The 16892-nt window shown below is 36.2% G+C and overlaps 2 protein-coding genes across 14 annotated transcripts in view; one reads left to right on the forward strand and one right to left on the reverse strand.

Annotated features, from left to right (window-relative positions):
* Positions 1-16892, reverse strand: part of GAPcenA (GTPase activating protein and centrosome-associated) — a 40330-nt gene that overhangs the window by 7238 nt on the left and 16200 nt on the right. For 2 of the 8 annotated variants that reach the window (XM_069134659.1, XM_069134658.1), the window contains exons 1-13: positions 7738-8144; positions 7076-7251; positions 4789-4966; positions 4478-4676; positions 3752-3939; positions 3233-3594; positions 2822-3097; positions 2525-2693; positions 2107-2348; positions 1834-2022; positions 1614-1739; positions 1236-1421; positions 798-972 (exon numbers count right to left, since the gene is read on the reverse strand). In XM_069134659.1, coding sequence (XP_068990760.1) covers positions 798-972; positions 1236-1421; positions 1614-1739; positions 1834-2022; positions 2107-2348; positions 2525-2693; positions 2822-3097; positions 3233-3594; positions 3752-3939; positions 4478-4676; positions 4789-4966; positions 7076-7243 — 2458 coding nt within the window. In that variant the 5' untranslated portion in view covers positions 7244-7251; positions 7738-8144. Of the gene's footprint in view, positions 1-797; positions 973-1235; positions 1422-1613; positions 1740-1833; positions 2023-2106; positions 2349-2524; positions 2694-2821; positions 3098-3232; positions 3595-3751; positions 3940-4477; positions 4677-4788; positions 4967-7075; positions 7252-7473; positions 7660-7737; positions 8146-9333; positions 9464-16892 lie in introns of those variants that run through there. The other 6 variants (XM_069134660.1, XM_069134663.1, XM_069134661.1 and 3 more) reach the window with 6 other exon arrangements.
* The window catches only part of LOC124215230 (EEIG family member 2), a 51938-nt gene continuing 43854 nt past the window's right edge, over positions 8809-16892 (forward strand). For 2 of the 6 annotated variants that reach the window (XM_046618361.2, XM_046618364.2), the window contains exons 1-2: positions 8811-9315; positions 12162-13079. In XM_046618361.2, coding sequence (XP_046474317.1) covers positions 12934-13079 — 146 coding nt within the window. In that variant the 5' untranslated portion in view covers positions 8811-9315; positions 12162-12933. Of the gene's footprint in view, positions 9316-11402; positions 11424-12161; positions 13080-16892 lie in introns of those variants that run through there. The other 4 variants (XM_046618365.2, XM_046618367.2, XM_046618369.2 and 1 more) reach the window with 4 other exon arrangements.

The following is a 16892-nucleotide window of genomic DNA, read 5'->3' on the forward strand; positions in this document are numbered from 1 at the left end:
CTGTGCCAAGTAATGGTAACACTGGGCCGTAACAAAACATGGTAACGGGCAGAAAAGTCGAATATAGAGAGCACACAGCCAATGTTAGCAATTTTGTAAAAAAAAATACCTTACTGATTCATCACGGTTGTAGTTTACAAGTGTGCAAATATAATAGCAGCTCATGTAACACCAATTTTGATATTAGAGAAGAATAAATAAAAACACCAAACTCGATAAAATCCTCCCATAATTAAGCGGGTATAAAACCTTAAGCATTTTGTGCATATAGAATCAAGGAATGATAGAAAAAACAATTTTTTTAAACATTGAAGAAATCTGGGACTAAAAATCGATTGAATTGCGGCCGATCGGCGCAGTTTGGATGAATTTTACATAAGTAGGCAATAGGAATAACCAATATCAAGTCAATATAGAATCTGAAAGTCATTGCCACTTGTGAGAAAAATAATCTGCAAGCATGTACCTTTGATAAAACTTCAGTCAACTGCAGTAGTAGTAAGAGATTGAACAAGACGGTTACATAGATGTTTTATATGTTGTAATCGATTAGAAACTTCATGTTTTTGCACTATTAATTTCACCTAAAGATGTCCAAATAATAAAATAACAATAAATAGATAATATTGTTATTTGTGAATTCGTCACAAACGAATGATTGAGTATCTTACACTACACGCACAACCAATTAGAATAAGCAATAGAAAGAAGAACAGCCTATCAAGAATAAACGAAATGGAAAGTTGCGCATGAGATACAGTGGAGACACACAGTTCAAACATAGAATATGAAATTACCTTTAAGTGTCATGAATTCAGCTTCGTACTTTTTCAGTTTCTTCAACGCAACTGAACACGCTAGTTTCATCACATAGCGTGAAACTTCTTCATTACGACAACGTTTTGGCAAGTGAACTCTGAAGTATTTCAATATACTTTCAAAGTCTAACTGAAGCAACTCTTTCTTACACAGCTGAAACGAGTAAAAACAATTATGCCTTTCGATATTATTGCACTGAACATTAATACAGTATTTATAATTATTCTTTCTAACATTGTCTCATTCACTGTTATAAAGAAATTTTGTGAAAAGTCCATCAACAATTTCCAAATTGTTGAAATATTCTTCATTCTTCTAGTTCAACTTGTAATGTATAACTTAGATTTGAAGGGATAAAAATTTATTGTCGAGGCAAAATAAGGGACAGAATTTCTTTCTTGATATCATTATCTTACCGTTAGTAATGCTATGGCCACTTGGAATAATGTGTCCAGACCTTGGAGTAAAAATACATCCAAAATGTGAAAGACTAGATACAACGGAAATCTAGCTGTGAACAGTGTTAAAAACCACTGTGCAGCAAACATATGAGTTTCTACTCCACGATCATAGAAATGTTTGTACAATTCCGGTAGTTGGTCCTGCAATCAAAAGTATTAATTGAAAAAAAAAAAAGTTTACCAAGTTTTATATTCACAATATCATTTCACTATACAACGTCTTGACAATAATCATCAATTTTTAAGATTTCACAATGATTTTCCATCATGGAATTTCAATTAGAATTAAATCTGTTGTATCAACTAATCTAAATGATGCGATAAAAATGTTACCTCCATGAGACGATTCAACTGGTAAAACCGCATGTGAAGATTGTCGAATCTATCTTTGTACAAATTGCGAAGGCCATAATCGTACATTAGTTTAACTAACACACAGAAAGCCTGCTCCTCTGGCATCTACAAAAATTGAAAGAAAATATTTATGAGTCTTGGAAACTCTTATACCAAATTAAATATAATTGAATTGAGTAATTTGCCGAGCGTAACTCACATGTAACAGTAAACTAGCAACGAGAAAACTGAGTCCTTGGCAATAACCAACTTCTTCATCATAAACAGCATAAGCCTTACTTATTCTGTAAAGTGAGTCTTGGCCTAGACCACCTGTTTCTTTGAAGAAATCGTGGGCTGGGAAAGTCCTATTTATATCTCTCAAGATAACACTCTCGCAGCTGCTTTCCTATTTAGGAAAGTAAATATTAGAATATATTCTGCATTTCTCCTTGATCAAATAATTGTGCATATGGCAATTCATTTTACATACTTTAGTGATCAGCATTCGGTATTTGTCCATCATCTCCTGTGAGTTATCGCAATTGCTCAACCTTTGCCAAACTTGCGCTCTGAGTGCTTCAGGAATTCCTAACTTTGTTAGTTTTATAAGAAGCTTAGGCCGTTGTTCATTTACTTGCCACGTGTCTAAAACTTCTGCCCAATTTGCTAACTCATCGGCAGAACAGTCTTTCGAAACCTCACCCGTACCACTCAACATCGGTTCATCTCCATCTGTGAATGATAATAATATTGCACAGTGATATAAAAACATTAGAAGTCAAACTAGAATTAAAAATTAGGTGGGGATATACTGATGAAAAAGCGCAGTTACACATTCTTACAAAAGGTTTCTTTATATAAACATATTGCAGGATTCATTTTTCTTAACCCTAAAGAGAAAATGATACCTGAATCAAATTCTTCCTTAGGTGTTAATGTATCTATGCTCGTAATAGAAGGTGATCTGATCAAGGACGCTAGGTTCAAAGCGAGGTTCAATCGATTTCGGTCCAACTCTCCAGACGTTTCTATACTTTGAACTTCGTAATGCACTTCTGATCCATCTCCAGGTATAATCTAGAGTAAGCATAATTAGATATTGATTCACATAAAACATAGTTTAAGCATAAATAAGTACAAGAGTACAAAAAGAAAGGGTGCTCTTAGGTGCAGTGTATATTCATTTAATATCAGTTATAGTTCACCTCTTTTGAGTTAAGGTAAAACTGTTGAACCAAATGGCGTTTGTTAAAGTACCAAAATCTTTCATTCTGAGGAAAAATTTTTACGGGTGTTTCGATTAAGAACCGTACTGGTTCTCTTATCCCACGAATTACAAGATCTACCGCAACTGTCATGAAAATTTCACCCTCCTTAGGTATTTCAACATTCAAACTTTCTAAAGCCGGATCAGCCGGATCCCAAAGACCACAGATATTGTAGCATTGTTTATCCTGACCCATTGGACTTGGGTTGACCTGCTGTGATTAAATTTGAAAAACGTTAGACGATTACAAATACTGTTGGTCATTAACTGTGAAAATTATGCATGTACAGAAGCTTACAATTTGCACATTACAACACATAAATCCGTTCATAGTTCTATTTTATTTTACCATCTCCAGAAGACGCATGTCGCTGTGCTTTACATTTCGCCCAGGACTGACTAGTACTCCAAAACACCTTTCAATTTCCAGAGTTACACCTCCTTCTTTGCTCGATACTTGCTGAATGCTCAAAAAAACTTGCTTGGCAACATTGCATCTGAATTTAAAGCAATTCCTGTCCTTTGGAACTGTACTAAATCCGCCTTTTCCATCTTCTTCTTTTACCTCCATTGTAACTTCGAAGATAAAAACTCGGGAATTGCTTTTTTCATTGCCAGGATTAAATCCATTAAAATCACTGCTTGTCAACGAACTTGTCATAGAACGGGGAATTCTTTGAAAGGCTTTGGCAAAACACGCAGATACTTGACCTACCTGCACAATAAATTCATTCCAAGTGACTAAGTAATATAAATGCAGCAAATTATGAACAATAAATAAAAATTGACCATACACATTTGTAGATATCTGTTCACATCTTTGTTAGGACAATTATACCATTTACACAAAGTATCATAATAATCAAACCTACTGCTTCTGGTATGTCACAGCGAAATACATGGCACTGGAAAATAGCTGATTCTAAGGTATCCCCATGTGACCATGTAAAAGCAAAACATGCTGCGCATATTCCAGTAGCTTCGCCACGTGCATAAAATAGTATACGCTGGACTTCGTAGTGTGCCATCGCTTGCTGATTTGTAGCATCGTATAAGCTATTACAAAAAAATGTCCCATATTTAAACAAGCTATGGAACCAGTTGCAAACTTCACAGTTGTTTTCGATTTATGGAAAATGGGGAGTGTTAGTGTATCGAAATTTCTGCACCTTTAATAAAAGCATATGCTAATCACATTTATGTACCCACGAAACGTCACATGTAAGAGTACAAAAGTGAGAATGAGTTGAATGATTTAATGACATGTATCACTTTGCAATTATTATAATTGCGAATATAATTCCACTACAAACTTTGATTTGCAGAGTTTTAAGTGGTTCAAGAATCTTTCAGCAATATTATTGTAAAAATCAAATAAGTAAAATGAATTAGGAAAACCTTACGAACTGATTAAGATTAATGATTTTGATGGAAAACAGCGTACTCTAAAATACATTTGGACGGAACTAACTTTCAACTATGAGTTCTTTACAGCAGAACAAAAAAAATAAAATAACAGAATAATTTAGGGGGACAAGAGTCGGACTGTGAAGCCTGAAGTTACCGCTCCAAGGTATTTAGATTGATAACTTACACAACACTGCCTTGTGAACAACTAGGTATAGATACAGATACTTTTATTCCCAAATTTGGTGCCTGTTCAGCGTACAATATTCCCATATTGCGCTGGATTTCAGCTTCAGATTTAGGTGCATTTATCGCGGCAGCACCCAGGTATGTAACGCCATTAAAAATAGTGCACTCCTGTTGGACGTGTGATGCTGAAAATATTTCTATAAGAGAATGATTATCACCACTTGCCGATCCGCTAACATAAATCACTTTCTTGAATCCAACGACCAAAAAATACTAATAAAGTGACAAGGATAATTGATTTGAATTTACCTTCTTCTACATAATCATCTGGTTTCATTGGATCCTGTTTTTCTGAAGTTACCATATTTGGAGTTACTTCGTAGAATTTACTGTGACCAACATATCGTATTTTATCATCATTCTGTTGTTCAGCTGTTATAGCCCTCACTTCAATTTCATTTTCCATTTTAGAGTCTTCGGTGAGCAGCTGTAATCACATTGAAAATACTTTTCTGAAAGAACTTAAATACCCCAGATTTGAATCTCAGTGTTAGAAAAATTTTCCACTTCACTTAAGTATTCTGATAGTAAGAACAGCAATTTACAGTATGAGTAGGTGTGGCCCGTCGATATGTCGATTTTACAAATTTCAAAAGGGCAACCATTTCGCAGTTGACGAAAAACGTACACTTTGCCTTTGTTAATGTCAGGCACTTAAGTCAGGTTAATTTTGAGACACATTTTGCAGAGATATATTACAATTCAGTGAATGATATTCAATACTTAGAAGTAGATGGTATGCAATGAGAATGAAATACGTTATAAGTGTGGTTTTAAAATGAGAAAATAAACATGTCAATAAAAAGGTGTAATGTCAGACAGAAATACAGAATAACAATGGATGATGAAGTTTACGAAACTAACTACAGTCGCACATGTGGTTAAGCTAGAGAGACAGCTTGTTGTTTCCTTGAGTCATCTCTACGTGAAAAGACTGAGGGTATCTCCCACAGATAATTTTCTTACTAATTACAATACTGACAACGATATAACGTATACCCATGAAACATTTGTTATCAATAATTCATAATATGCATATATCTTGCACAGTATCATTTCTCAGGAGGTTTTTTCAGTGCTGCGTAATATTTGTAAAAAAAATTTCACAATTTTATGATTGATATGACAAAATAAAGCAACTGCTCAATTATTACATGTCTCCATAGATTACCAGAATGGAAATGAAATTACAAATAATTTAAAATTCACTGCAAATTGCAGAACTATCAACTTTATTTCTTATTTATTTCACAAGGTAACGTCACATATGATTTATCTTATTGCATCTTTCGTGTTTTATAGCTGCTTTAAAAAAATAATTGTAATGTGATGTGGAATGGCCCATTTGATGTGCTTAACCCAAATGGCTACATGCCAATGATCAATAATACAATTACAGCTTAAAAACAATATTTGTACTACAATATTTTAAGGAGAAAGTGGAAATGACGGTGTCAAATATTTTCCTCCTAGAACCATTTAATCAAGTTTTTCTGCTGGCAAAAATTGATCGGCATCACGAATATAAAATGTCACAATTTCAGAAATTGATAAAAACACTTAAGTAAGGTTTAGCTTAGTTACTCCTACATATTAGGTTATTTTTCTACTGCAGGTATTTAGTCTTGGCCTTAGGTTAAACTAACGGGTAATTCCGAGTTGTCGCACAGATCTAATTTTGGAATCGCTTATTAATTTCAGATTTTCCAAACCAACATGTACCAATTCATGATTTGAAGATTGAATCAATTTTTAACGATTGGCAATAAAAATATTTTCAAAATACTTTTATATACTAAAACAATACAAAGAAATTCAAAAAGCTCGTAGGGGAAAATGAATGTAAGGATAATACAAGATCATTGCCAGTGGCTCACAGATCAACATATATAAAGCTGACACAACCACTTTGGCAGAACTAATCGAAATCTATACAGGTCTTCAGTGCTCTTTTGTTACTAATTATCTGCTGTAATCCCAATTTTGTTGCTCCACATCGTTACGTTACACATCACTCATGTGTCTAATGTCACGAATGTTATTTTTGCCATGTATAAATGTTAAATATTGCCAACTAGAAATTGACTCTGTGGTATGAGAAAGTAAAAATTTCCACGGAATCATATTAAGAATTAAATTTGATTAAAACATCAAATTAAACCCAATAGCATAACGATAAAATCTCTTATTTTGGAGTATAATAAATTATATTGAGTTTGAAGTTTTAATCGATCAAGGTTGATCGAAAGAAATTCCTACACTGAAACAATATATTAGTATTAGTAGCAAGTTGAATTTTAAATCAACGATGATCGATCGTAACTTTAGGCAAATAAATAAGGAATCCTCAAAAACAAACGGCATCTCTTGGTAGTTTTTTTGTTTCTTCATGGCAAAAAGAACCTTTCAATTGCAATGCTCTGTCATCAGTACACATATTCTAATACGATTCAAAGCTGCAGCAATAGTACTAGCGATACAGTAATCTAACTTCTATTTCAAGAAGACACTTTTTGAAACAATTTGTTCCACTTGCCTCTCTGAGATTATTTTGCAGATCCTCCAAGTTTCCGTTATTAGCAATATTAAGAGTTGGTGGCTCTAAAATTTGCTGCTGTTTATTTACACCCTTCTCGTTAACAAATTCGTACTCATCACTTGTTGTTACTGATTCCATAGACTTGACGCTCGTACTATCCTCCATAACTATACCTAAGTAAGGTGTTAAAAATAATTAGAGAATTTTTCGCCCTGTTAGTAACGCCTTTAATCACGAGCAATTGAGGCAGAGACGTCAAAACATAAAACAATTTCACCATGTAGGATGAAAATCGAATGTTCTCTGAGGGGATTTTTATGTATGTCAATGTGTTGCTGGTAGAAATAAAGACAAATGGGATTGACGCGTAGCCTACAGGTGATGAAGAATTTTACCTTATCCATGTTGACAATTGGAAAATTCATGTAACATGGCACATGACATAAAACGTAAGGAAGGCATTATTCACAATCAGATAAACGATTCAGTCAGTCATAATTGATATTGTGAAACGAAGTCACAGGTTTAAAAAAAATATTTGTTGACAATTCGATAGATCGGCGGTAACGTCGTGGATAAGATTACAAGTGTAACCACAATGTCAATAACAAAACATTGACAGTTCCGGAGAAGATTCGAAACGACCGACGAGAACTTACCTAATTTATTTGCAAGTGCTGCAGGTAGGTCAGATCATTTGATACTCATGATGAACCACGGTTTTAATTCCGTGTTAATAACAGTCACCCAGTTTCAATTGTGTGAATCTCTGAGTGCGTATAGAAATATCAAAAGTTTGTATCCAAAAGCCCGACAAATAACTCGAAGATCAATTCATCGCTAGATGGAAACACACGCTTGTTTGTGCGTACACTGTTGCTGCTTTCGTTTTATGCATACTTGTATCACCTATGATGGGTTTGTTATTTCTCTGTACGTATTTTTGACTGTCAACTTATTACATGTTTCTTATAGCAAACGGAAAAAAAACAAAAATAAAAACAAAAACAATCAGAAATGACAGAAATGGCCGTGTCTCGCCATTCCGTCTGTCTATGGTCTATGCCGTTTATGCGTGCCTCGGGCTACGCCGGAAGTCTGAGGAGATCAACATGACTGCTTTAGTTTGTTGCGAATTTAAAATCACTTTTCCCAAATCTGCAAGACGATCGAACACGCAAGCAAAAAGTTCCATATTCATTAGAAACAACCATTTTTTACTGTCAAATATTCCTGAGTGTTGACCGATGGTCTCTTTCAACAAACCGTAACTAATTAATTCAGACATCGTTTCACTTTCGGCAGTTCCGATGTACGAATGCCTGCAAAATTGCCAAGTCCGAGAAATCGTGGTAAATTATTCGAAAATATATGCAAGAATCGCACGCGCGTTTCGATGACAATTTATGATTTTTCACATAATTCGAAATTCTGTAACAAACCAACGAAAAAGAACGAAATAGTTTTATATGTTCGGGCAATAGCAGCGTATCACTTGCGGTCGCCTTGTTTTATAGCTAAAAAAAAGTCTTTCCATCGAGAATGATTATCGTCATACATTATCATTCCTCAATCGTCATACCCTGAAGTGAGGATCAGTAATGATCAGAAAACATTTGACGATCGACGGAATCCATGTTGAAAGCGGCTTAGAGATATCGACGGCGAGCGAGATTCGCGTGAAGTTCGTCGAAAATCCGCTCGAGGCTCTGCGGTAGGCGAGTGGCCATCGCTGACGGCGCCTCAGTTCACAGACGGCCTCCGTTCTGTCCGATCTAGCTAGCTAGGTTTGACGGTGGCAGTGAAATATATACGGTAGAAAGATTCGCCGTTGTTAATTACCGTCGATTTTTCACCGTCGAACGTTGTCAGTAATACCGTGATAATGCGGCGTGTTATCGCGTGTGAGATCGGCTGACCTCAGGTGAATAAAGTGCACAACGGGATTTACGGCCGAGATAATAAAACGGTAGGAAGATTTGAGGGACTACTCCTGGATTTCCGACTCGAAGTCAGGCATCGCGAGGATTTGTCAATATTTCATGTTATAAAGTAAATTCGCACCTACCCAGCAAGACGCGGTCTTTCATTCTCGCTGTGTTTGATCCACCGTGTAATAAACAAATTTGCCTCGATTCCTTCGCCTCTAAGGGCACGCGTATTATCTCTGATTTCGAACATCATCGCTATATCTCCACAGAGGTTATAAATTATCGAGGAACACGAAGGACTTTTACGTAAGTATCCATACATACATATGTAGCACAATGCGACGGTCCACCATCCGTCAAGGGACAGCTGTTCCTCCGCGTTGTTTTGATTAACAGCGTGCAGTTCAATTTCATACGTAACGTGCAACACGCCATGTATAGATAACGCAGCGCGGCGGTAGGTTCTAATAGATCGTTTATTTGAATACAAAACCCCCGAGCTGCGCTCGCCAATGATAAGTATGTAACGGAATCGTCTGGAAATGCATCCATAATTCCTCTCCCTCTCTCTGCTTACTTAACTGTGCAATATCATGAGGTCCTTGTTCCGCCAACATCATTTTCGCATCCCCGATACAGCCAATCATTGACGAGCGTTTATCTCCTCCGCGGCCGAACTCGTCCGTGAAATTGTATAATTCTTATTTAAACGTTTTGTGCTTTCGTCGGCAGGCGATTTCCCGCTTCAACTTGCACGTTCTCTCATGTATCCAGTATTTCCGTGTTCCCCGCATCCCCAGCTGCACGATTTACATAACACGACAGCGTTTATTATTCGCCTGCACTGCACGCACTATCATTTTTCAGCCAGACTTTTTATCATCCCAGTTACGCGTTCTTATTTATTCGCGTAATAATACGTAAGTGTAATATCGCAAATTACGCGTACCTCGAATTAGCCCCGTATATGCACGAGATGCGACGACGGTGAAAATTATGACGAGTACTTGCTGCTTTTGTCATGAAAACAAATCTTGTGTAGGTACATCTTCACGGTCAACTTACGATTCGTCGCATGGTCTTAAACTGATATGTGAGAAATAGAAGTTAAACAACCGACGATGAAAAATAGAAAACACGAAACATACTGCAGACCGAACGCGTTTATTCTAAATACATAGTTAGTCAATAATTCCTGACCTGATTTTTCTCCAAACTCCGGCGCAAACATTCCGAAACCTTACAAGTTACATCGGATAGATGTGTACACGATCTTTTCTTCGTCTTTTGATTTCATTTGATGCGAAAGAGAGACGACCCATCCGTGTATATTTGTTTAATAATAACGGTAAATCATTTGCACCTCTCTGTGATCGAGAGTTGATTGTCAATCATCTGGTAATGTGTTATGTATATATATATTGACCGGTGTAAAAATATCATCGTTCAGAAATTTTCAACGCTTTCTAGATTTCTTCTTTATTTCTTTTAAATTTGATTGATTGACAACGCGTTGAACTCTCATAAATACGAAACTTTTAATGCCGAAAGAGTATAACCGATGCAATTATTCAATCTTAATTTTTAACCGACGACGATTCAAACGGGGATCACGGTGATGACACACTGCTTGATTTATAACAGATATCAATTATACTCTCCATGGTTTGTCCAATTCCTCGGGGTGAATTGTATAGACATTGTTTACCTTTAACTTTTAGCAAATTCAGAGACGGACGTTCTTATCTTATCTGATTTACCGGCTTTGAAAAGTCTCAATACCAGATAATCAGACGTTAAGCCGTCTGTCGGTTTTATTCTGTTATTAGACATGTGGATTCGTTCGTAGAAATCAAAGGTTAATTAAATGTTGCATTCTTTTTTTTTTGTCCTTTTTTGTTTGCAAGCACCAAGCCGAGCTCGCGATTGACGATTCGTCTATTATCGCGAATGTAAATTTAATAAATTTCCAGACTACCAAATCTTTATTCATCGTAACTACAAAATTAGTTGTTTTTTGGGAAAATATCGACCGAAGGCTCGAACGTCGAGGAGTTTCACAACATATATTTCACATCGTTACTACTTTCGAACGATCACCTCACGGAATTTCTCAACCTAACAACACGTGTATTTTGGAGTAAAACTGCGGCAAAACATGTTGCGAAATAGTATTACGATACGGCAAAATGTTTAATGAATCGCCGTTTATGCCCACGATATTCACGTGCAATGTGTATGCTGCTACTTTCGTATGCGGTAGAAATTACTCTAATAATAATAATATTTCAGCAGTATAACAACAGTATAACCAGCTTTGCCGTATAGACACTCGCTAAATAGCCTCATCTGCTCAATCTTTATTTCCTCTCTAAATTCGTCGACACCAATTATGCCTCTCCAATTGACTGTAGGTATGTTATAATTATTTTCAAACTTTGTTGCCATTCCGTGTATAACTTTGTGTCACTTGGATATCAAAAGTAGACGGTTCGCTTTGCAAATTTTACTTCTGGCGGGTATAAACACTCGCACCTATTTTCATATTATCAGCTTTGCAATTCGCAACAAATTATCGTTACACGTATAGCATTGCGGCGGCGTCATCCTGGATGATGATAACTCTTGTGGTAATTATGCGTTATCAAATTAACGCATTAAGAAACGAAAAAATATTTGATACTACATTTCCTGTCCCTTATTATTACATTCTGCGTTAAATTTGAAATATAGAAGATCTTGGATACGGTTTAGGTTAGTTTTATTAACTTTGGGCCAGTAAATCAAACTAAAGTAAACTTGGAAATGGACTCTTTAGAAACGGTTTTGATTTCCTGCCGCGCATCTTCTTCAGAACTGTACGAGTCTATCAATTCGTGTTGTAACTCAGGTTTCGTTTGGAGACTTTTTCACATAATAGTGAAGTTGATATTGTTCTTCATTCGACCTCGGACTGAAAATGTGTAGTAAGCCTATACGATTGTGAGGAGAGACGAAGTGATACAGATTTAATTTTTACCACCATATTGCAGCAGCGCGCACTTTCAATAATTGAGTTATTACTTTTGCGTTTATTATTATTCTTCCACTTATATGCTACTGTGGCAAGACTCGTGTGTCTTAAACGTTGAAAAATTGTTTTTCTTTTCCAGCGCTTGCAGCAAAACATGACGTTAAAGGAGTATACCAGACGACCGTAGTCGAGGAGAAGAGTTGCTGCTACGAATCAAGAGTAGCTAGCCTCCTGGGTCTTATAAAAATCACGTTTCACCTTACGCAACTAATAAATGTTTCCGCGCTTGAATCTTGCGAACTATGTTTACCAAGAAATTGATACGAAGCGTAAACTGTAGGACCTGAGCCTGTGTTCGCGTAAAAATAAACTATTTTTGTTTTCCTAGACTCTCTTTTCAATTATAAACATTCAACATATCTAATCAATTGGGTGTTATTAATAATCAAAATATTTTATCATCGTGGAAATGAATCGCGAATAGTATATATTGGTATTTATATACTTAAAGGAACGACAGCAACAATAACAACAATAATAATAATTATTATTGTTATGATAATAATATTCGGAGGATGTTCGATGTTCGATCGATACGTGTAAACGAAACGATAACTATACATGTATATACACGTAGTTAGAAGCTGAAAATTGAAAATCCATAACTTGACAATAATAAATTTATCGTAAAACAGTTTATGTATGAAAATTTTTTGGAATCACTATTCATTAATCTACCGCGCGTAAACTATACGAGTATAAGTGAGCTTATCTTGAGGAAAAGAAAACGGTTAAGTTGAGTTGAGAGGAAGAAGTAGAAGTAGAAGAGAAAAAAGAAAAAAAAAAACATCTTGGAGAAATATCGTGCGCCGAGAAGTACCGTCAAAGTAAGGTGTCCAGTGAGGAGTGACATGGCCTTCATGATGAAAAAGAAAAAGTATAAATTCTCCGTTGAAGTGGGCTTGGAAGAACTGACCGCAGTCCCCTTTGTCAGCGCGGTTCTTTTCGCAAAGCTACGTCTTCTCGACGGTGGTTCATTCGTCAATCATTCCACTAGGTAAGAAAATAATTTCCCTATATTATACGTAATTTAATTTTAATGTACCACCTTGAAAATAATCCAGCTTCTCCCGCGACATGCGCTTCTGCATTCTCGATTGCATTATTATCGTTGCTGTTATTATTGTTTTTATTATGCTTTCACATCAGGCAATGCTTCAGTTTTGGTGTCTTTTTTTTTCATACTTTCCTATTTCATTTCGAATGATTATTACCACGATCTGTATGAATAATTGTGTAATACATACAGAATTTACAACGTAACACTTGATATGAATTAGTTATTTCTCTGTATCGGCGCTCCATTTGACCGTATAACGTAATAAGTATTTAACTACCGAATTATGCTGCGTACAAATTAGTGTTATTAGGTATGTGAAACAGTCGCGTTGACGTTTAATCGGTTTCATCGTATCTCACGACACAACGAAAGTATTTTTCGAAAGCTGTCGGGAGTTCGGAAATAAGTTATTTTTTGATGTAACAATATCGCGTTTTTATCGTCGGTTCATCGTAGAAAAAAATATTACTCGTAGTCCTCCGGGGGAGCATAATCATTTAAAATTTAAGTACAGAGTGGCTTCCTTGTCGTTAACAGTTACGTATCTATAGATGCGATCGCATTACCGCTTTATGAAAGCCTTTTTCGCGGTGTGGACGACGCTCGTACATCACAAGATCGAAGTTAGTAGGGTTAATGTACCAGAGCATCGAAAGAAAAACCATTGATTTACAATTTTAAAACGATCTTAATGTCAAGAGTTTAGTCTCCGTAATATGAGTACGTTTCGCTCTAAGTGGGATTACTGAATTTCCGACAATCCTAAAGTTACGAGATAACGATTTTTTCTTGAAAATTTACCGTCGCATTAACGTTACGAACTTCAATCTTGTCATATATCGCTTATCAAACAAAAAAAAAAAGGTTCATTTCATTATTAGAGAATAGTTTTGCAAATGACGGTTATGCCAGTTCAAGGCGAACCAAATGTATGTATGATAACTGCCGTAGTTTATTTCTCACGTACCATACACGAGGGTATCTCAAAGGAAAAAACAGCCAAGTATGCATGCGTTATAAGGTTTTTTATCGGTACTAGATGAATCATACCGGCGAACTGTTTCCGGTTGAAATTTAGCGCGAATTGCTAAGGACATTAAGCAAGAAACTCAAAAGTTCCTCGACTTCTTGCCGAGAGAGTTTGCATATAGTCGAGGAAATAAAGCACTAAAAACGGCCCAACTGTCGATTTTTTGAGCAGTAAGACGGATTTTAATGCGGTTTTTTGCATTCGATTCGTAAGAGCGCCTACAAACTTTGTGAACTAAATTGATTAATTAATTTTTTGAAAATGCATTATGGCATTAATAATATGCATTTTGCAAGTGCACTTCCAAGAGACACTAAATAAAAAATTTGCTACTCGGGGGTTTTTGGGGTTGCTGAACACGAATATCGCCACGGCAACCGTCTCCGAGGTACCTGGTGCCCAGGGTGGACAGTATCAACGTCTTCTCCTAGAGTTTTGGCGAAAATTGTGATCGAATTTGTCGAAACTCGTTGCTTGGGGGTTTTTGGGGTCACTGAATACGAATATCGATACGGCAACCGTCTCCGAGGTACGTGGTGCCCAGGGTGAACGTTTCAACGTCTTTTTCTGGAATTATCTTGAGTATTATCATTTTTACCTCAATTAAAGTATATTGTTCTTAATTCAATCACAAATTCGATCACAATTTTCGCCAAAACTGTAGGAGAAGACGTTGATACTGTCCACCCTGGGCACCAGGTACCTCGGAGACGGTTGCCGTGGCGATATTCGTGTTCAGCGACCCCAAAAACCCCCGAGTAGCAAATTTTTTATTTAGTGTCTCTTGGAAGTGCACTTGCAAAATGCATATTATTAATGCCATAATGCATTTTCAAAAAATTAGTTAATCAATTTAGTTCACAAAGTTTGTAGGCGCTCTTACGAAGCGAATGCAAAAAACCGCATTAAAATCCGTCTTACTGCTCAAAAAATCGACAGTCCATTGCTTTATTTCCTCGACTAATAATAGATCTACGATGAGTGAAAAATTTCGTCAGAGTTTGATGCGTATTTAAATACTGATATTTAGATAAACCAGGAGAATTCGCAAAATCAAATTACACGGTGATAAATATTGATGGACAAAGATTTGTCATCGATAATAACGCAGCGCTAGAAGGAAAGAAAAGCTTAATTTACCCTCACCACCAGTTTACCACGGTTGACTTGGTCCTGAATAAACAGCGAGAGATGGGCGAAAATGAGTGTCGTTGTTTGTTGGTACAAGAAGCCTGTATCATAAGAGACGTCAATGATAAGTAAATAATATCTATCATGATATCGATCAACATGAATCATTTGATAATGATTCAGCACGGAGAGAGTCGATATTCCTGAAGCAAGCTTTTGAATGAATATTACCTTCAACTGCCTTAGCTTTTGGTGTCACTCTTACCTGGAGTGACGTGGATCTCTGGCCTGAAGAACAATTGTATCGACGGGAATTGCTCACAACAAAGATTTAACAAAATTAATTAATCATAAACGAGCCTAATCGAATCTCTACCACTGTTGTAAACGGTGGAAAACGCGATCCACGTTTTTTTTTTTTTTTAGTAACCACAGACTGGATTATTATTCCTTACGAATTGTTATATCGATCAACGCCGATCAATTTTGAATGCGTTTCGTTGCGAGTGTAGAGAAGAGTTTTAATTCGACTGCGATAGTCTTTTTTAAATAATTGCCACATACTTTTCTTTGATAAATTTATGTCCCAATTTAAATGTTTACTTATTAACGAAGGTGATTAATTGTAAGCCAGCAGTGATTATTTCGAATATACCCGTTTTAGGTTTGCGGTGTACAAATATGTGCGTTTTGAATGTATGCAAAGTTTAATATCCAGTATTCGTAAAACCACACTCTTCCTGCAAGTACACGTTTATTTCCTTGCCTACGACCGCGTCATACGAAGACCAGAGCTTATTGTGACGAAATCAATAATTGTACTCTGAACTTTCCGCGTGTGCGTAAATTTTTTGTCGTCATCATCTTTTCAGCAATGTCATAAATTTTCTGATCTATTTCTCAAATCGTCCCTAATCACCACGTATTTCTCCCTTCCCGAATCTGCGCGTTACAAATATTATTAATCTACGACGTGATGAATTTTCTAAATTTCGGCGAGACGATGCGTTATATACTTTCTGTAAACGTTGCTTCCTGTAATGTATAGATTGTAAAAATGTTTGAAACATACACGCGATGTGTATATTTGTATGATGGTTGATTGAATCAAATTACTCAACTTTATGATATCACAAAGTTATGAAACACGGGCATGAAGATTTCCGTGTATCATTGTATCGCATAAAATTCGCAATATTCTGTCAATTCTATTTTATTCGAAGAAATTTTTTCCTTCCTGCTTTTACTTCGGGTATACAACTGCCACATTTCCGTCCGCGTATGAATTTGCGCAAGTTATGCAATAATAATGTAAAATATAGGGTCCGTGTATTCATAACCCGTAATTTATAGCGTCGAAATTTCTCCGTCGTCATTAATACAAAGTACAGAATTTTTTTCACGCGTATTATATAACGCGATTCGTTTATGCATGCGCCATTAAAATGTTGAACGTACTGGCTTCCTAACCAGAGCTTTCCGGACATATTTATACACGTAGCAATTGTTGAAACTGACCATAGCTGGTACCTCAAGTCATAACGCGACATATACCTGCACATATGCTGGATTCATAAATCTTCTGATGT

The sequence above is a fragment of the Neodiprion pinetum genome, chromosome 3 (genome assembly GCF_021155775.2).
Source record: "Neodiprion pinetum isolate iyNeoPine1 chromosome 3, iyNeoPine1.2, whole genome shotgun sequence".
NCBI classification, from domain to species: Eukaryota; Metazoa; Arthropoda; class Insecta; order Hymenoptera; family Diprionidae; genus Neodiprion; species Neodiprion pinetum.